Source organism: Wasmannia auropunctata, unplaced genomic scaffold, assembly GCF_000956235.1.
Source record: "Wasmannia auropunctata unplaced genomic scaffold, wasmannia.A_1.0 LD334722.1, whole genome shotgun sequence".
Taxonomy (NCBI): domain Eukaryota; kingdom Metazoa; phylum Arthropoda; class Insecta; order Hymenoptera; family Formicidae; genus Wasmannia; species Wasmannia auropunctata.
This window is the reverse complement of record NW_012028168.1, coordinates 65,056-87,146: the sequence shown is the minus strand read 5'-3', so window position 1 is coordinate 87,146 and position 22,091 is coordinate 65,056. Positions and strand designations below refer to the sequence as shown.

Sequence of the window (22,091 nt, the reverse complement as noted above, 5' to 3'; positions counted from 1 at the left end):
ATCTATTGAAATAAGTAGATTTCTTGAAATTATTTTTCTGTTCTACTTTTTTTCGAATTACTTAAAAAGAATCATGTTTCTTGAAATTCATAAAGAATTCTTGTTGAAGATAAATTATCTTGAGAATGAAATGATGGGCGCCTTTAATGAGTTGAAAAACGCTAGCGTTTGTTTATCTCTTGCGCTATATATAAAAGTGTGTGTGTGTGTATATGTGTGTATGTAAAATCAGATAGACACACACACACACACACACACACACACACACACGCACAGCAAATCCAAAACACTAATATATTTATTTGTTTGTTTTACAGAATGGAACACTTATGGACATCGTAAGAATGAATAAGCTTTCATTATAAAGATGTTTGTTGCTAGATATTAAATTTTTTTCTTTATAAATTCAAATAGATTCCGGACAATGGACAATCTAAAAAATTGTATATATGATAATCTTGTGTATATGATATTTCAAAAATGATACATGTACATATTTTATATATAAATCTTTTTTAAAAATGAAGTATATTTTATATTTGTTTTGTTAATAAGAAAAGTGTATAGTCCTGTTATAAAAAATTGATAACAAAGAATGTTATAGCGCAGGAATTGTCATAATATTGCAAAAATTAATAAATATTAGTTTATAAATTTGAAACTTTGATTTATGTTAGTAGATATGAATCATTAAAATGTGTTTTAAATATCAAACGTTTAGTATGTAATGTTTCATATTATGTATAATAAGACTAATAAGTAATACTATAATTACAGTATAATATTTTAATTATAATATTAATATGCTGTAATAATTATATTACTAATTTCAAACAAGACCGATATATGTATACGACAAATAAGAAGAAAAGAGCCAAATTCGATCGAGGCTAGATGTTGGTTGCCCAATAATTTACAATAGCTAAAATTTAAAGATTTAACAAAAATTAAGAGTATTGTTGGACAACCAACATCTAGCCTGGGCCAAATTTGGCTCTTTACTTCTTATTATTTATATTATTGATATTAATTATAATATGTAAAAAAATAAGAATGTTTTTACTAAATTCAATCAAATAATTTTTATGTGTAATAGATGTGTGATCTCTCTTTATTTTATTTGAAAATATTACAAAAACTTTCTCATTCGTTATCTCAGTTTCCAATTTATTTTCTTTCTAATTTTATTATGATAATTCAAATGTAAACATTTTATTTTATGTTTTAGATCGTGTAGAGCTCTTATATTTCTATGTGTGTATAGAAATAGATATTGTTAATTTTACTCTTTTTGAATGATTCTTAATTCCTTCATTTCCAATTAATTATTTAACAGCAATAAAAAATATTTGTATTTCTGTACATATTATATGACTAATAAACAATTTCATAATCTTTTGACGTCATTGAAACATATAAAAACAAGTTATTTTTATTTTCTTCGAGTTATTTTTATTGCAATTGTGTAAACAATTTGCATTACAAAGTTATTATACATAATAAAAAACCTTTTCTTTTGTCTTTCGTAAATCCATTTAAAATATGTCAAGAAAATTATATAATTCTGCAAACTTTTATTGTATATTTATGGTCAATTCTATTAGCACACTTCCGTCAATAATTTTTGTCGGTAACAAAATATGACTTTATTGGCAAAATATGACAGAATGATAAGCTAAATACTTTTTGTCACTAAACTGTAACGGCGTCAAATGACATATTCTACATTACGGAAACATTTTTAAATACATATCAAAATATATGCTAAGTCCTTTATCATCTATATATAACAAGATTATAAGAAATTAATTATGTATTTACAGATATGAAAATATTGACTATACTAATATATATTTTATTTCATAATTTGTAATACATAGTCATATATAGCTACAGGAATAACAAGACTACACAAGACTGTACAAAAATAGAACAGTCGTTATATATTGGTTCACAGTGTTCACATTCTAAAGCTAGAAACTTTCCAGTTTCTGTACACGCTACCGATGATTAGTGTCATTACGCTTTTTTATTATAGCAAAAAACTGCGCAACAACACCGAAATTAGCGGAAGCATATATAGAATATTACTTCAGCAAACATTTTGGTTGTGGAATGTTGCCAAATGGGAAACAAATACTACCGGAACAAAAATGCCAAAGCCATATGTCTCTCCAGTTGTTCTCCAATGTAAATCAATTTTGAAGAACATATTTCGCAGTCAAATTGATGACAATACCAGAGCAGATCTGACAATATATAAACAATGCGACAACAGATTGATACAACAAATCCAGGACAGATCTATTTACTAATTCGAGTCATTTGTCGTCAACATACAACGTTGTTGCATTTTTGCAAGATGCACTATTTGCAATAGCAAAACTGCTTGTTATTTGCCATCAATATGTTTGATAACTGCTTGCAATTAGCTTATCATTCTGTCATATTTTGCCAATAAAGTCATATTTTGTTACCGACAAAAATTATTGACGGAAGTGTGCTAATAGAATTAACCATAAAATGTTTGCGGCCTTTCGATAAACATAATTTAATTGTTACCAGCATTTGCAATTGCAGAAAATGTTATAGAAGTTAACATTTAACATATTAGGTAATATTAAATTAAAGAGATCCGGAAACCGCGCATATTATGTGAATGCTTATAAATAGCGGCCGGGGATTCAATTATTCAATTATTTTCGTAGATAGTGCAGAAAATTATTTTGACGATTTTCCTTATTAGCCACTCAGGGAAATGTTTCGCTGTTTCAGCTGGAATTCTAAATATTACACTCAAATTATATCGCTGTTTTTTGTATCTGCTAAAAAATTATCATACGTAGAATTTATAGCAGCAATATTCTAAAAATATATACAAGAAAATACAGGTCTCATAACTAAATATGATTGGAGTCTGGATTGGAATCTGGACTGATTAAACGTCATAGAGGAACTTTCTTGCTAAATTTGACAAATAGTTTAGATATAATTTCTTTCTCTGTTATCTATATTGATTAAATACAAAACATATATGGTATCGCAGTGCTTACTAATCACTTATTCGTTTTAGCTAATTTTTCGCACCTAAATAATTCTCGCTGCAATTGCAAGATTACTTTTTTCAGTGGTCATATTTATTTAATTTTATTGAATATTTAATAATGTCACAAACTGCTTAAGCAAACACAATAGATTTCCGCATACATGTATGTACTTATACAAGACAGTTTCGAAATTAAAAAGAAATAAAGTTTGTGGCAACCCTCAATTATGCGGTAAATTGCTCTCATATTACACGCTCTTTTTGAAACTGGTTTACTTTAGTACAGTCAGTTCATCGCTGTGGCAATGGCAATTATTTTACGGTAAGATTATTTCTGTATAATGTGGATTTATTTTGTTGGTAATTTTATTAGATTTAAAATATTCTTAAATGTCTCATTATTCCATTTATATATTTAATATTAACAATAAAATTTTGTTAAAAATTAAATTCAGTAGAATTTTTAAACTCTTCTTGTTTTAAGATAAAATAAAAATAATTTGCTGTCATAATTAAATATTAAGTTATTTCTTCACTTTTTTTACAATAAAAAATTTATTCCCACGTTTTAAAAATGAGTCTCGTATAATCCGGATATTTATAATTCAAAATTTTCTCAGTCTAAGCGTTATACAGAGTGTCCTATTTTATATTTGATAGTCAAATATTTGGAAATTGCGAGGTTTGAGAGAAAAATGTTTCAGACAAAAGTTTTGGGACTTCGAGGGTGACATAAGATGATAACATTGGTTTGACTCTGAGTGGCGTCGTCAAGGTCACGACAAGGTTACTTTGAATTTTTTTAACGGAAATCCCCATTTTTCATTGCATATTCTTATTTCGAGAGCTTTCCAAAACACATAGATAAAATGTTTTTTGGTTAAGTAAATCTCGAGTTATAAAGCTTGAAAGTTACAGTACCACGTTAGCATTATCCAAGGTGTCCGAACAATGGCGGAAATCTTTTGAACGTTGTTCAGGATTATGAGGTTGACAACATGTGTCAAGATCATAATTGTTGGAGGATGTTTCTGTTTTTTTTCCATAAAATAAAAATAATTTTCAAAAATGAAAATAAGAGAAACAATCTCTAATAATCACGGCCTTGACACATATTGTCAAAATTATGATCCTGAATAACATTCAAAAGGTTTCAGCCATTGCTCGGACACTTTAGATAATGCTAATGCCGGTGGTACTGTAACTATCAAGCTTTATAACTCGAGATTTACTTAACCAAAAAACATTTATCTATATGTGTTTTGAAAAGCTCTCGATATAACCTACAAGAATATGCAATAAAAAATAAGGATTTTCATTTAAAAAATTCAAAGTAACCTTGTCCTGATCTTGACGACGTCACTCAGGGTCATACCAATATGTTATCATCTTATGTCCCCCTCGAAGTCCCAAAACTTTTGCCTGAAACATTTTTCTCTCAAACCTCGCGATTTCCAAATATTTGACTGTCAAATATAAAATGGGACACTCTGTACATACGGGATCGAGTTTGTCGTATTTGGTTTCACTTACTTATAGTTGTTTTATTAGAACATCAAGAACGGTAAGATTCTAATTTACTTAGTAATCTACAATACATATCGTTAATACGTAATATTTTTCAAGATTTTAGATTACTTTTCATTACCTGAAAAATGCTAATTTTTTATTTATGTCACTTTTCTATCAACGGAGCAATGTAATTTGCATATCTGCAATATTAACCAGTAGTACTTTTACCTTATTACGCAGATGGAAGCAATTCTTATAATAACAATAATAATAATAATTTATTATATACAATAGTTTACAAATTTGATAAGTATTACACAGTTATAAAGCTACAGAGATAAAAATAAAATAACAGAGGCGTACAAAAGGTGTGGTAGCCCAGCGGCTGATATGATATCCTACCTGAATATTAATCCACATCATCTTGGCGTTTTCAGAACTTCGGGAGGGGAAGCAAAAATTTATCTTTGGGGAGCACAAAATTTAATTATTACAACCCTTATATTAGAACCAGTTTTCGAGGATTTTCGGTGAATTTATTAATTAGTACTTCTTCTAACTACGTATTTCCACAAGAAAACTACTGCGATTAAACTATCTAACGAGTTAAGACATGTAACGCTAGATGACAGATTGATCGGGATTTCTCATTTATAAAACAAAATCCTTCTGTGTGAGGAACATTTATTGAACTACTACATTTACTAATACTACTATATATATATACAGTCGAACCTCTGCAACTCCTCTTTAAGAAAACCTCTCTAAGACGAAAATTTTGTTCGTCCTCTTTCGCTTCGCTGCGGAAAATTTCTATAAATCGAAATAAAACCTACCTTAACTCGTATTATTTGTCAGGCATTTAGATATATATTTTACCTCTGTAACTCGAATTTAAAGTAGCCAGACCTCTACAAGTCGAAATTCATCTCCATAAATCTAACTTTCATTGTCGCTACCTCTATAATTCGAAGTTGTATAGCTATGTATAACCGAGTAAGTAGTCTAATTTGTTTTATGGTTACATTTATCATATGTATGCAATAAATAATTCACTGTTAGATATTGATTTTTTTCCTTTAAAAGCCATTTATTATAAACTCTTGTACAAAGCTTACGTAAGTCGAATTTTCATATGTTAACCCTCTTTTATTCGAATTTCGATAAGTCGAAAACTTTATAACTCGAACAGTTTTTCTGGTCTCTTAAAATTCGAGTTATCGAGGTTCGACTGTATTATAGTATATATAATATTGCTATTATAGTAGTAGTATTTACTACTTATTATGCGGAGAGAGATATGTAAATATATGCCACTTATAGTATACATGTAGTAACTATATATGTAGGTATGACTATATATGAAATGTCCTCCAGAAAATCACAGTAATATATTGGTTAAATCGTAATTGCACCTTCTAATCTTACACCGTAATCAATAAGCGTTTAACATCGTTAATTATAAAAAATAATTTTTATAACTTAATTATTTTTCCTTACCAACATTTAGGGAAAGAGACAAGCTCAATCCCCTCCCTGTTTCATCTTAGATACATCTATGCAGTTATAATAGTATGTTATATTATGGCTACATCAATTATAATGCGCGACAATGAATTAAGTTGCAGCTGATTTAAAGGAAGAGAAAGAAATATAAGTATAGATAATGGAAGTGCATTACTGTATTATAGAATTTTTCAGCAAAATCTGAAATTGCATCTTGAAATTTTCTTGTACAATGAGAAGAACAAGAGTGTTGATATTACTGACGAATATCAGAAGACAGGTTAGAGTGAGAATCTATGTTATGATGTAATAATTCACGGAGATACATCAGAGTTGAGTAAAGAATTCTGTTAACTCTGTAAATCATACAGCAGAGATGCACAACAAAGCATTAATTATAGATGTTTAGCCAACCAAGAACGCTGGAAAGATGCGATCATACTATACTTTTTTTTTATATGAGTAGCACATGCAATTAAGAATCTGCGCATTTGAACTAGCTGAATTCTATGCAACAAACGTTTAGTGAGACAAAGTACACATTCGCATTAAATTAAATGAAAACACGACAAGATGGTATAGTTTTATACGCTAGCTATTTATAAATATTTGCGTGTAAATACAAGAAATGCAATGTGATTTGATCACTATGCTTATGGCTCGTCTATAAAAATAGTAAAAGGTACAGTAAAAAACGTGTTGTCATGCTTATAAAGAAGTTATAATAGCATTACTTCAAAGATATGTACTACTCGTATCGCATTCAAACGTTGGCGCAGCGTCAATATCCGGTTCAGAGGGCAACTGTTGATTAAAATTCGCGACTCATCAACGTGGCCTAGACCTCTATCAATATTCTATTGTATCTATTAATTTCTTTAAACTCTATGTTGTTATGTGATATAATTTTATGAACAATTAAGTATCAGGATAGACCGTTAATGTTAAATACAAATTAAGTTGATATTAATCGAACCGATAAATTGTAAGATTCGCATAGTATAATATTATCGAGCACCAAGATCCGCTTGGACCGTATTGGTGTTTTTCGTTTCTTAATAATTTTATGGTATAATTTAAATATCAGTCACATAATGAATTCTAAATATAACGTTAAAAAGCTATTCTTTTTATTCATAATTCTTGGTCACCGGGACACGAAATTATCCAACAATTCAAAGTTCGAATATCGAGCTTGAGGAGCGTTTGAATTTTTCGCGTGTGGGAATCGTATATGCAGAGTTCGAAACTGAATTCAAGTAAAGAACATATTGATTCCGACATCCGCTGACATGACCTTTTCTTTTTTTCCTTTTCAATAAATGAATTCAACTCCGCCGTTTCCTAGCAGTTAAACATTTTAATCTTCAAACATAAAATTGTTCCTCTTCATTCTCTTACTTTTCACCGTTGTCCATTAATTTTATTAAATCTCATAGGCTCAATTAATTTGAATACGTATAAATACGCTTGTCTTCTCGTGCAATCTGCATTAAACCATGTTTCTTGAAAACATGCAATTATTATTTTTTTATACATATAAGTTAAGTAACGTTGTAGTAACAACCTTGAGCACTATCTATACCTTTTTGATATTATACAAATTTATAAATACTGCAGTTCTTTATTTTATTTTCTTTATAACTACTGGACTTGTTCGTAATCTTATACATAAAGTTATTATTATTATGTGTTACGAAGAAAAGAAACAAATAAAATAATTATTTTTATTTGCGATAAATAAATTATTTTTCATTGAATTGTGGTTAATTTTTCTTAATTGTTCATAAATATCTAAATTAATGTTCCATACATTGTAACGTAATTAAACAGTTTAGACGTTGATTTCGCTCGAAATTCAATGCTTAGACGTTTCCATTTCAAAACAGCTCAATCGCGCGATTTTTTCGAATATGCGGCCGAATCTTGATTCAGACTTGCCGAACTTTTGTCTAAAGTTGCGTTAATATAGAAATTTTAGCAATATATATAGTAACGTTGCTCGCGCGTCTTTATAATTTTTTTTATTTGTTATTTTTATTTCACTTATGTAACGAAATTTGTATCCAGATAATCGGCCTATTGACAAAAGTCGTTAAACTCACTTGAAATTCTATTTGGCAAAAAAACTTGGATAATTTTTCTTATTTAAATTTTTCTCATTCAAACTAATAAGATCTCTTTTTTGAACAAAAAGAAAAATTCATGTTATTAATTAACAAAACTTGCATAATACGAGAATTACACAACAATTTCTATTTATTGAACTATAATTCGCTCAACTGGTTTTGTCAAACAGGTTTTGAAGACTGGAGAAAGTTAGTCGATTTTGAAACTGAATAATGTCTATCATTTTTATTCTGCACAGATGTAAAAAAACAGCAAAATCTTAGAATAGGTTATTAAATTAAACAGAAAATTTGCGATTTTATTACCCTATTAGTACCATAAAATTGATATACTGTATTATAAAACTACTATATTTACATATTATGTTACATAATATCACCTCTATTACAAAATATCACATTTAGTTATTCACTGAGAAAATATGTCATTTCCTCTTGTATCTTTAAAATTAAATTTAAATAAAATACTAAACACAGAGAAAAAAATTGGTAAAAAGAGTTTTATAAAAAAAATGAGTAAAAATAAAAACCTATATTGCTGCACTTGCAGAGTAGAAGAATTTGACTTCTTGTGCAACTTGACCTACTTCTTTAATTTTTTTATGAATTGATTTAGGATTGATTTTTTAGCGTTGAACTGCATACATTTCTGAAACGTTTAATTCGTATTATTAAGGAACCACGAAATCCAGGGATTCCAATATTTAAATTTTATATTTTTACATATAAGCGTAATTATTTTGTTATTGCATATTGGCTGCTATCAAACGTAAATTTAATGAACTTTGATAATATCATTTCGCACGCTCCGTAACGTCACACCACGTAAAAGAAGGGGGAGGGGCAAGGAAGACCTGCGGCTTTCGAACGTACATTCTGACTGGATTGTTTCAACGCAGTTCCCATCGACGATTCGTGCATCACAGTACTGACCCAGTCTTCCAGGAGGTCTTTCCTTTTCTTCGCCTTCCGCGACTCGCCATTCGCGCGCCATTCGCGACGAGTCGGGAGAGAGAAACGACAGACCAGTGCGAATTCCAGACGCTCTGTCTGCGGTCATTGGCGCTCTCCTGCCTGTTTCAATAATATCGAAAAATCTCGGTGAAGTTGTGAATCGAAGACTCGGTGATTGCACAGTTGTATAAGACGTGAAAACTTGTTTGGAGAACAAGAGGGTACGCGCGACTTCGAGGATCGACGTGCGATCAGCTAACTGTTCAATCTTCGAGATTTCTGCGAGAACGTTGAAATAATTCTAGTGAGTATTTGCATCTTTTTTACATTTCGTTCATAGTTTCTATTGTTCTTAATAAATGATAAATTTCGATCGAAAATACATGAATTATAAAAATACATGTATTTGTAAAAAATATATGAAATTTAATTAGATCTGTTTGTCCTCTTCAATTTTGAAATTTTTATATTTCTCTATATTTGAGAATATCCATTTTATATTTCTTTACATCTTTTCTTATCTGCAATAATAATTAATGCTTGCTTCTTAAAAAGTACTGAGAGTTAGTAGTTATTGCTGAAGTATGTATATAGTATATAGCTAAGTTATTACTGAAGTACACTTGTCAGAAAATGCATGCATGCATGATTACATTATGCATTTATAATTTTTTTATTTATCTAACAGTAAGTATTTTTTTTTAAATAAAGAAACTAACGGATTCTTCTTACTTTAATTTTCTTTTCTTTTTAATGTAGTTAATATATTATTCGTTTTAATGTAGTTAGTATATTAATCGTTTTATATCTCATATTATTATAGCTATGATATTAAAAAGCGAAATCTGTAATACAAAAGCGTATTTAAATTTAAATTACAAATCAATAATTATTAAAATTATTAATAATTATTATAATTCAATAATTATTAAAAAAATAAAATAAATACAGCAATGTAATAATAAGTCATATTATATTTTTCAACATAATGTCCTTGGTCTTCATGCGCATAAATTAAATTTTGTAACTTTTAATGAAAGATCAAAGCTCGGTGAACAAATAATAGACTTATGTACTTTGATACTTGCATAGAGTGGATTAGTGCATCTAAAAGATTTTTTATTAAAAAATACTACAACATGATAACTACTGGAACGATAATGTTGTCGATACATTAAAAATTAAAGTATGTCAATATTAACAGAGATGCGCACTATTACGAGCCTTATTTTCGTCATTTAGATGTAAATAAGGGACAGAATGTTGAAATAGCGCGCTCCTTACATTGAAAAATAATATAACTTACGTTGCAATTTTTTAATATTTTTATTTATAATTATATTAAATTATAATTTAAATTTGAACGCTCTCTCTTCTTGTAGTACTAAGATTAATAATAAAAGCTTAAAGAATTGAATTGCCTATATATGTATAATACAGTAGGGGGGCTGCAGGGCATATTTGAATACCTACTTGCATTTGATATGCAATTTGTATTTTGTATTTCAGCGGAGCATATAAAAATATTTTGTATTTTGTATTTCAAAGAAGTTATTCAATATATTTGAAATACTAAAAAAAACTTTGATAAAAATCCTTGAATAATAATAATAACTTAAATTTTTCTTACATGGAAATTAGCGACGCTTACTATTTTCCTTAAGTTTCAAGCCGTGTCAAGTCACTGTTGTACCAAATCTCATGATTTCGCACAAAAAAGCAGATTTCTCGTGCGATTCTCATGCAGTTGATGATATAGAACAATAGAACTGTTAAAGAATGCTAGAGGATGAGACAACTTTTCTTTCTCTCTCTATAAAAGTTTGAAAAGTGAAGATGGATCTGGTTAGTCAGAATCTCTAACGCAAGTGAAATAAAATTTCCGCGTAATGTTGTAGCGCTTTTAGATTTGTTGAGAAAGTTTAACATTATTATATTATTGTAATTAAAAGATCGAGCTAAAGAGTATTCTGTATTTCAAATAAACAATTTAAAAGTATTTTGTATTTCAAATCGAAAGATTTTATAAAGTATTTTATATTTTAATTCAAATACTAAGATTGCCAGTACTTTATATTTCAAATACTTTAATGATGTATTTTGCCCAACCCCGCGATGTGATGTGATACAATAAATCAAGTGCTGCGTGGCAATAATTACATGCTAGAAAATGATAATCGTGAATTTGAAACTCATTAGAGTATTAATAACGTTTTTCTTTAGCATTTTTTAAATAGTTTTATTACACTGCACGAAAATCGCACTTTGTTCACTTTGTTTGTGACTCAAACGTCCCATTTAAACACTTAATTACGAAACAATAGATTCTAGCAATTGTAGATTCAATAGATTAACTTTTTCCCAAAAGAATACCTCTAAAATTTATGCGTTTATCATCCATTTCACATGATTAAATGTAGAAATAATGACATAGGAAATGCCTTTAAATTTTTTCCTCCTTTTGAAAAGACAATTTTTAACAGATTTAGTGCTGTCTCTCTTCTTTTCTATGTAAATCTAAGTTTATACAGTTCTGAATACTGACATGCGCACAGTTCTGCGTATGTAATAATAATAATAATAACAATAGTAATATATTATTCTGCGTACCAAATGCGCATATAGTTCTGCTTATAAAATAATAGCATATTTATGCTTTCAATATAAATGTATGTAATAAACAGCGAAAAACGACGATAATCGCGATACGCTGACCAGTAAAATGAGTAAATCGATGTATAAAATTGACATAAGTATCACAGGTTGGTTTTTTCTTTTACATAATACTTCTGCGTAAATTCTAACCATATTTACGTTTATTATCTCAGGGAAAAAACTGGTTCTTCGAAAGAAAAAATTACTAACCGAGTAAATTATACTTTTCAAGGAGGAAAATTTGTTTTTCTGCGTAATAAGTATATCCACGCATACGTTGAGCGAATGCATAATGTAAATACGATGTCAAACAAGCGGGGAAAAGTGGAGGAAGGAGTTTTCGAAATTTCACGCTCACCGTCACCGCGGAATGAACGCCTAGTTTGTTAACGACGAAACAAAGTAATGGACGAAGATATTTCTCTGGAAGTGCTTGTGTTCTATGAAACAATTGCTTTTACTAATTAGCGAGAGCGTGCGATCCCTTGAGTCATTCAAGGAAATTGGGATGTCAAAGACAAACATCTCTCTCAAATTTATTTCGCGGTGAGGATGTAAGAGTGGTACAGGCCAAATGAGCAGCTTGGTGTTCTTACGTAACAGTGAGTCAAAATTAAGATTGTCGAAATGAATAGGCTAATGGCAGATTACAGGCCGTGTAACAGCCGTATTATAGAATGACGGTTATCTCTGAAGTGGGTTCGGAAGTACGCTTTATAGGAGGATGCGAAGTCTAATTGAAGCGTTCACGATTTCAGACTAATAATTTGCGATTTGCTTTCCGGTATTATTTAATATTACCAGAAGAGTTGAACATTTTTGAAAAATTATTGCTTCCGAAAGTAAAATCGGGCTTTACATTATAAACTCTTAAAAACTTCGGCAAATTAAATCGCTGTTGAAAAAGAAATTAGACATGTGCATTAAATTTGTTAAATGCTTCGAAAACGTGAGTTGTTGCATGCGTCGAATTTAAAATGCATTTTTCAGTTAAAATGTTTGTAAATTTCTGCACTAATGCTTGGAAATAAGCATTTTTGTTTTCTTTTTGTCGAGTCAATGCAGATAAGCAGCAGTTTTATCAGAATATAAGAAGAAAATTCGAGAATTCCTGTTGTTTCATTATAAAGATCTCACGTAATTTCTTGCGCAAACGTGCTGAGACGTTCGATTCAGCTTCTCGTGTTGCGATGCAAAACTTGTTCTACACATGCAACGCACATACCCGCGCACACGCGACCGTACATTTACTTCCGTGGCGGTATATATAAGTACAGCTGGAAGGATTCTGACGAACACGTAGATCCTCGACCGACGGGGAACGGAGCGCGTAATATAAAAGTGGCATTTCTCGGTCTCTCCCGCGTCTCATTTCACTTTCGTGCATTCGTCGAAAATTATTCTTCTATCTTCACAAAGCTCGGAAGGTTGACGTATGTAGCGCGTGTGCGTTAGCGAGATATCATGCCCCGGACCGCGTCTACGCCTACCCACGACGGGCGATAATTCGACTGCTATGATCTTCCGGCAGATATACCACCACATCGTGCGCGCTGCAGCGATCTAGTTGAACGGCAATGGCGTCGTGCACGATCATGAAGGACCCGCTGGCCGTGGTGTGCAAGCAGGAAATGTACGAGCACTGGCTGAAGAACGCCCCGAAGCTCATGTTCGGCGAGTACCAGCTCGCCGTTGAGGTGAACGAAGTCGGCGAGTTCTTCGTCAAGAAGGCTCAGGAGGAATTACGGGAAACGCCGGAGGTCGTCGCACAAGGTTTCAAGGAACTGAGAGAGTTTCTCGCAGGTAGCGTAATTCTCGATCATATACCTACGTAACACAGGTGTTGATATAACTTTGGTTGCGTTACCTTCGGTTAAAATTCAGTGCCTCCGATTAGGAGACAAGGAGCAAGAGAAAAAAAAATGACGCAGTCTTGTGTACCAGACTAGTGTGAGTCATTAAAACCAGTTCCTCCGCACAATGTTCGCGGGGGGACTTTGCACGGTCGTTGTCCTTGCGGTGTCACTTTCTTCCCGCAACTCCTACGGAGTCGTCTATTTTCATTCTCTGCGACTGGTTTTTCCGCACCATCGTCGCGGCGAAAAAAGCGACTGTGAAAATAAAGAGTTTTCTTGTCACTCTTGATATCCTTTTTTTTCTATTTGCGAAAAATATATTGGCTACTCTCTCGAAAATTGCTGTTACCTAATTAGAGAAACGTATACGCGTGTACACGGTAGTATCGTGTTAGACGGAATTGCGTTAGGTTTCGTGTTTGTAAAAATTGAAGTGAAACTAAAAATAATTAATCCGCGCATGGAGGCGCGATGACAAGAGAGAAACAAGAAAATTTTCCCTTTTACGTAATACCTAATGAAACATGGCGCAATATTCCAATAAGACTCGCGCAGTAAGATGTTAAATGTATCAGCTCTTAATTAGGTAAATTACAATAGTGCCGTATCATCGTGGAAAATTATGCAATTCACAAAATAGCGACTAATAAGGTTAATTTTTCTGTTTTTAGTTTTTTTGTCTGTTGCGCACTCGTAAGCGATTAATTCTATTTTTACCCGACAAACGTCAGATAGATCGAGCGATGTTTCCGGAACAAAAACGAAATTTTGCGTGCAATTACCGTTCATGTTCTGTCGTAACGGTCAATTTAACACAAACGGTAAAAGTACACGAATACGGCGTATGAATTCAGCCGTACCTCACACGAATCGAGTAAAAACGAAAGTTGCTCGCGCCTATAACGTAATAATGGAGTCACGCTTCTTGCCTTTCGAGCGATTAGATATACATATCCAAATTATTTTTTGCAACAAATAAAAATTTACAAGTTTGATTCGACAAGTCCTAACGTAACTAACAAAGTATTATTATACAGGTCATTTTTTTAGTACTGTTTATTATTTTAAGAGCTCATTTTTTTGTGGTCATTTTATATTAAAGTAAAGTTTATATATAAATATGTCAAAGGCCTCATTTCGGATGTGTAGTATATTCAAAAGAAAATATAGCGATAATTTTTAGACAATTGTAGAATTAATAAATAAAATAATGGGCTATGAGCCAGAGCAGGTTATTAATTGATGCTCCAATATAAATTATCTTAAAATACAATAAACAATAAACAACAGTAAGTTATATATTATAAATAACAGTAAGTTATAATGTAAAATTATAGACAGAAATCGGGTAATATAAATAATCGAAACATTAATTGAAATTTTTGCCAGAGAAAAGTAAAATAACGTAACGATATCATCTTTAAATTTAACAACCCTATTAAAAAAAATCGAAAGAAAACGATAAAAACAATATAATCGTTTTTAATCGCAGTTATGAATCGTAAAAGAATTATCATGTGTAAATAATTCATTAAGATAATGTTTTAATTATTTATTTATAATAAATTTTATCAAAACAATATAAAACAATATGTTACTTTAGAAATTTTATCGATATTGCACGATTAAAATTGCTTTTATCAGATAATGATAAAAAACGATATAGGAAACGATAACATTTCTTTCGGAATAGAAAAAGTGAAACGATAGATACGATAAAACACGATAAAATATTTGGGAGATTCTATCAGTTCCTATCGTTTTCTATCGATTTTTTTTAACAGGGAAATTTTGAAAATTTTTCAATTTTTGAAACCTAACGCAAATCGCGTTTCTTCGGTTTTTGACTTACGTTTATATTATTGAAACAATATAATTTTTAATAAAATTAACATAACATTTTGTTTAATACAAATTTTGTAATTTTGTTGCACTAACTACATTATTGTTACGTTGTTACGTTTATATTGTTTAGCATAAAAAATGTGATTGTTTGAAACACTTTTCTTCGAAATTTGTTAAATCTAAAGAAATATTTCTCTGTGTACAAACTAATAATTAGGCGCAAATCCTTATATTAATTGTGGAAAAGCAAAATGTTAAGAAGCGGTAGACTTAATAATTAAAAATTATAGAATTTTTAACACTCTGTATCTCTGAAACGAGGTCTTTGAGACTATATATACTTTCCCTCATAAAGATGATTTTATAAGACATTCATCTCTGAACGATACTTAGGAGACGTCCTGTATAATATAATATCTATTTACCGTTTACCTTGAGTATATAGTCACCTTGGGTATATATGGTATAAACTTTAGGTACCCATTTCTTATTCGTTCTTGCGCAATCACCGCGTTGACATTACGACTGATGTTTTACGATTATCACGATATGACGAGGTAAGTTCCGTAGAAGCTGATGTGCGCTTGCACAATCTGCACTGTCAACAGCCCGAGCCCTTGCTCTTCGGGAGTGTACGCCTAGAAAGTAAAACGGAAAGGAATATTTAAAGAGACCGTGATAATCGTATCCGTTATTGTTTGTAAATCATTTTGCCTCGCGATCATGGAAAGTATCACGCGTATGGTATACCTTATATATTTTATATGTGCCATCGCAGTCTTTGTTATCCTCGACCCGCTTTTCCGCTTTTGCATTAAATTATACGCGAAATATTCTGTACACACGCTAGAACGCAAAATTACATGTCGCAGGGTAGCATCGATTTTATTATTAAATTAATTCTTTTTCTCGTTTCTTTTAGGGGAACCTAATCTGCACCTACCGGACATAGAGGACTTCTATATAACATTTTTGCGACCATGCAAATGGTATGCGAAAAGTGCTTTCTCGCTTGTAAGTCACATCTCGTAATATCTTTATGAATTAATCTCTCTTTAAGCACTAGGCGATTAAGTACATTATATACAAAAATGACTGTAGTCATTTTAAATGCTCTATTAAATACTCAAGATTATATTATACTGAAAAATCAGTCTCAAATAAAAAATATTTTCATATATTCAAGCAGAAATGTTATAATTTTTTCAGAAGATTTTTAGTGTTAAATTGAATGCAAATAGAGGAAAATCGCCGTTACTGACGTAGATCTTTAAAGAGGCACTCATTCATTTCTCGAAAATTAAACGTTGCACTTTAATACTGAAAAAAAAACATGATCTATTAAATAATTAAATACGTAAAAACCCATCTATTTGTGAACAACGCTTCTATATAAAATCAGCTGAAAACAAATTCTATAAATGCAAAAATAACATTCTTATGATTTTCCTTTGAAAATTGTGTAATTTAAATAATTTTGAATGTATTATTGTTAATATTAGACTGTTTTATATGTTTGAAGTAAGTATCTTAAAATTGTTTTATTTCTATTTTTCTCTTTTTTATTTTTGCCGGTTTTCAGGCATTTGCTTATCTTAAGAAAATGTTAAATATTGCAAAATTTAAAACAGTATTACAAAAAAAAACTGCAATATTATCTGATAAAAGATACATTCTAGTTTATATTTATGTTTTCAAAGTTTTATTTTTATCTTTTGATTAAAAAACCCAATATGTAATGTATTGGATAATCCAATATAATCCGAAAATAAAGTGGTGTCAGCAATCCTTCCTTATGGTTATCTTGAGTGGTTTTAAACATTCAATAAAAATTTACATTGATTTGATTATTTGACTTGATTACATTAATTTTAATAAACATTCAATTAAATTAAGATTAAAAATTTTCTAAGAAAATTATAATATTCTTATTTACATGAGAATATTATTTTTGGTTTAAAACTAATTTTTTTTTCTATATAGAGATCCTAAAACCATCGGATTGTCACAGATTTTTTGTTGCCAATTATTCTCTTTTCTGGAATATTGAATTTTTAAATTATTAGCTATTGAATATGCACAAGTCAAGAGTTGAATGAAAACTGCAGGAAAGAAAGTAGATGAAAAAAATCGATTTATTATATATATGTTTCAGTTAATTACAAGAGTAATAAAATTAAATTGTATTTGAAAATTAATTCGAACCTCTCTTACAATAATATTTAATTTTAAATTAAAAATTGGAAAGGCGCGCTAAGTAATTTAATAATTCCTCTCGACGTTTTCGCAGAGGAAGAATTGCTTTCAAATTCGTCGCGGCTGACAATGAGTCTGAAACCGAGAAACATCTCATTAGATCTAGGATGTTGCACTTGTTCTGCATTTAATACAAAATTTGACAATAACAATAAATTGCTTAAATATTTTACTCAACAGATAAAACGATATTATCGGTTCCGCCTAAATTATCCAAACATATATAGCGATTTGCGGATCAATAAAGATAAGGTTGCAATTTGCGCCGGTTTAATATATCCGTTGCCGCTTCGTACTAAAGAGGGATGCAGAGTGCTGGTGGTCGAGGCGGGAAAACGGTGGAAACCGAAGGAGGTGTCGCTCAACGACTTTTTCAAAGGTCTGATATTCGTCTTGTTTCTGGCAATGGTGGAATACAGAACTCAGGTTAGTTTCGCCGAAAAATACGTATTTCTTCGACTGATTTAAGATATAGATATATTTAAGATATGGATTTATTTAAGGCATAGATATATTTAAGGTATAAACAGATACTTGAAATAAATCTAAAATTTTTAGAGTGCTACGCGAGAGTAGATGTACGAGGACGTGCACTTAATTTTATTTTGTATCTTAGATCGCGGGCGCGCATATCATTTTGGACGTTGAAGGTTTATCTCTTAGCCATTTGACGTATATCACACCGTCCTTCGCCAAAATGCTGGTAGATTTCATACAGAAGTGTCTGCCCACTCGTCTCAAAGGTATCCACGTTGTGAATCAGTCCTTTATCTTCAACATGGCATTCGCTATTTTCAAACCTTTCCTGGAGGTACGATCTTGTGATCTCATGGATCTTACGACTCACTTTTATAAGCTGCACGAATTGCACGACTAGTGTGTCCGATAAATATAATCAATATTCAAATAAATGAACGAATAATTAATGAATATGGATACGAGTACGAATAGAATTTTTTTTCACGGAAAAATGCATATCCAGATAGCATAGAATTGAGCAAAAAAGAATTCAATCATATGAGTTATATGTCATCAATTTTTACTTCATTTTCAGATGCAAAAAGAATTCTTTTAAATTCTTTAAAAATTCTGAAAAAGAATTTATTTTGTACTGAAAATGAATTTAGAATTAATGTCATACGATTGAATATACAAATGAATTCTTTTTGAACTCTGTGTGCTGTCTGAGTAAATACTTTTTATTTAATTTGAACGAATATATTAGTGAATATAAATATGATTACGAATATTTTTAATTTCACATTCATTTCCGCTTTGTACTGTCTGCACACAGCTTATAAGCATAAAATAAACATAAATCTATAAAAGTAATGAAATCGGCAGAGAATCTTGTGTGATATTTAATTCCTCAATTAACATTACGTCTGAGAAAAAAAAACACTTTTGAAAAAAAATATAAAAAGAAGAATAATACACGTGATAATAATGACGAGAACCATCATTATCATAATTGTGTTTTTCTTTCCAATTAAAGAACTACAGGTTTCAAAGACAAGATCTAGTAATATATTATTCAATAACTTAGAATTATTAAAGCTAGTTATAATTATAAACGCGTGTTAAGGGGTCATGCCACCTTTGAAGCCCTAAAATGATATTTAAGTTTGGGATTTTTTTATGTGTAAACAGATAACTTTATTAAGAAATTACTTCAAGGACATTGTTATACATATATAATATAGTAAAAAAAAAATATTTTTTAATTTTTTTAATGTTCAAAATCGTGGCACACTGGCCTACTTGCCGAATGCCTTTTTTCTAAATCTTGGAATCAGTGTACAAGATTGCAGGCACGCAGTTTGACCTTGAATAAAATACAAAGAATTTTCATTGTCTACATATTAAAAACTATGAAAGTATGTAGAAAATTTTCTAAATATTGATTTTACTCTAAATGGCAACTATTTTACGGAAAATGTGTATTTTTCGCCAGTACAAGTCTTTCTTAAAATAGCTGCCATTTCGAGAAAAATCAATACTTCGAAAAATCCCTACGTACTTCCATAGTTTTTAATATGTAGATAATGAAAATTCTTTGTGTTTTGTTCAAAGTCAAACCGTGTATTTGGAATCCTGTACACCGATAAAAAAAAAAGGGATTTCGCAAGTGTAGGCCAGTGCGTCGCCATTTTGAGCATAAGAAAAATAAAAAAATATTTTTTTAGTTTCTTTTATATATACAATAATGTCCCCTGAGCAGATTTTAAATAAAGTTATCTATTATCCACATAAAATCCAAAACTTTAGGTCTAAAACCTCAAAAGTGGCATGATTCCTTAAGAGCAATGTTTGCTTATTATAGAGCTTTTTTAAATTTACATTTTGTTTGAATGAATATGAATATTCGTAAAATATTCATGAATAAAATTTTGAATAAACATTAATATGAAACCTAATGAAGACCACGAAAGTTCAAACTAGATAAATTTTTGGAAATGCCATACGTGATTTAAAGCGGATCTTGGTACTTAAGTAATAATAATTGTGTGAAACTTTACAATTTCCAGATCAGGTAAATTGCGCGCCGAATATTTATCGGTCTTGAAACACAGCTCCAAACTGTGAATCCAAACTACGTAATATCACAAATTAAATTGACAAGCAATTTAATTACTTTTGATACCAATGAGCATCTTATTAAATGTCGTAGAATAACTTATTGCGAAAATATTATCTTAGCTAAGATTTGAACCTGGACCTCTCCGGGCAGACGTTTTATCGTTCGACCACCACAGGAATATGATAATATTTATCGCAATAACTAGTAAATGTGAAAAGAAACGTTATTTTTTATGTGATGTATAATAAACATTAATATAAAATCGAGATCGTGTTTCAAGAGCGACAAATATTCGGCACACAGTTTACCTCAGTTGGAAATTGTAAAGGTTCACACAATTATTATTAAGCATCAAGATCCGCTTTCGACAGCGTATAGCATTTTTAAAAATTTATCTAGTTTAAATATTTTTGAAAATTCAAAGTTTTTAACGGATATATGAGTAAATGTTTTTTCGAAGAAGTTATTTCGATGAATAAATAAAAAATACATAACTACATAATGCCTATATGCGAGTCGATACGGATATTGATGTGTAATAACTTTTTTAAATGTTTTTTAATGTACAATTTTGAATAAATTTGTAGCTCAATTACAAGTTTTTTATATTTAAATTTATTAACACTTCTGCTTGACTTTGTGAAGAAAAAACATGTACCGGATATCGCAGAATGACTTAATATAATTTTGTAATATTTTCGACGTTTTACCATCCTCTTTGTCTTTGATATGAGATCACATAAGAATTATTGGAGTTTGTGAATAATACTTTTTACTGAATATGAAGACCACAGATTTTAAAATTTTTTGTATTTATTGGACATACTATGCACGACAATAAATTTCTAGTGAATTTTAGAATTTTTTGTAAAATCTTCATAATGTCCATGTATATTGTGTATCGCAGGAGAAGATTCGCAATCGGATTCACTTTCACGGAACAAATTGGGAATCCTTAACAGCTTTCATTGAGAAGAGGGTATTACTTAAGAGGCATGGGGGCGAATTGAAAATGCCCGAAGGACAATACGGCGTGATGTTTTGGCAGAATTTGCTTTCATGCGAACCCGCCATCGAAGGTAATCGTATATGAACCAATGTTTTACACGCAATTCAAATCGTATGTATCGATAAAATGGATAAAAATCTGTATTTTTTGTTTCAGCCGATCAACATTATGGATACATAACTGATAATGATAATATATGATCGTCGCAGAAATTGGCCCAATACGCTATCATCGTCAATCATTATGGTTATCAACCATACGCATGAAGCTGTAATGAAAAAAATGTGCTCAAATTGTTGGCGTTCGGTACCCGGGAAATGCGGATATAGCTCACGATTGCCACGTCCGCGTCGGTCCGAAATTCGCAATCGTGCGAAAGGGATGCGGAGTGTCTTATCAAATCATACATAGGAGGTGATATGTTAGAAGCAGGTTTTTGTACTTAAAGATGCAAATACAATATATCGATAGCACCAATGAAATGTATTACGAAAACTGTAACTTATGAGAAGAATTATTCACGTTTAATCTTTTCTTCTTGAAAACTTCTTATATATCCAATTTCAATAATAAGTGGTATTAAATAAACGCAGAATGTGGATTAGAGTTGGGATAGTCAATAATAATATATGGTGAAAGCATATAAAAAAGATAGAGAGAGAGAGAGAGAGAGAGAGAGAGAGAGAGAGAGAGAGAGAGAGAGAGAGAGAGAGAGAGAGAGAGAGAGAGAAGAGAGAGAGAA

General features: G+C 30.6%; 2 protein-coding genes and 1 long non-coding RNA gene across 6 annotated transcripts in view; 2 read left to right on the top strand and 1 right to left on the bottom strand.

Annotated features, from left to right (window-relative positions):
- The window catches only part of LOC105458049 (alpha-tocopherol transfer protein-like), an 11,383-nt gene extending 10,942 nt beyond the window's left edge, over nt 1-441 (top strand). Inside the window, exon 5 of the mRNA XM_011703088.1 lies at nt 318-441. Coding sequence (XP_011701390.1) covers nt 318-352 — 35 coding nt within the window. The 3' untranslated portion in view covers nt 353-441. The remainder of the gene's footprint in view (nt 1-317) is intronic.
- An 8,633-nt stretch (nt 442-9,074) lies between these two features.
- Nucleotides 9,075-21,953, top strand: LOC105458048 (alpha-tocopherol transfer protein-like). 3 transcript variants are annotated; one of them, XM_011703085.1, is made up of 7 exons: nt 9,075-9,451; nt 13,334-13,605; nt 16,426-16,517; nt 17,940-18,185; nt 18,376-18,570; nt 21,248-21,419; nt 21,506-21,953. In XM_011703085.1, exons 2-7 carry the CDS (start codon nt 13,380-13,382, stop codon nt 21,547-21,549), a joined length of 975 nt encoding a protein of 324 aa, XP_011701387.1. In that variant the 5' UTR covers nt 9,075-9,451; nt 13,334-13,379; the 3' UTR covers nt 21,550-21,953. The 3 variants fall into 3 exon arrangements, with proteins under 3 accessions (XP_011701387.1, XP_011701388.1, XP_011701389.1); XM_011703086.1 differs by lacking the exon at nt 9,075-9,451 and adding an exon at nt 10,722-12,404; XM_011703087.1 differs by lacking the exon at nt 9,075-9,451 and adding an exon at nt 12,430-13,235.
- LOC105458047 lies at nt 13,537-14,434 on the bottom strand. 2 transcript variants are annotated; one of them, XR_975477.1, is made up of 3 exons: nt 14,008-14,434; nt 13,744-13,913; nt 13,537-13,629 (listed from the first exon to the last, which is right to left on the bottom strand). It is a non-coding gene; the product is annotated as an uncharacterized LOC105458047 (long non-coding RNA). The 2 variants fall into 2 exon arrangements; XR_975478.1 differs by having other exon boundaries at nt 14,173-14,434.
- Nucleotides 21,954-22,091: the final 138 nt, after the last annotated feature.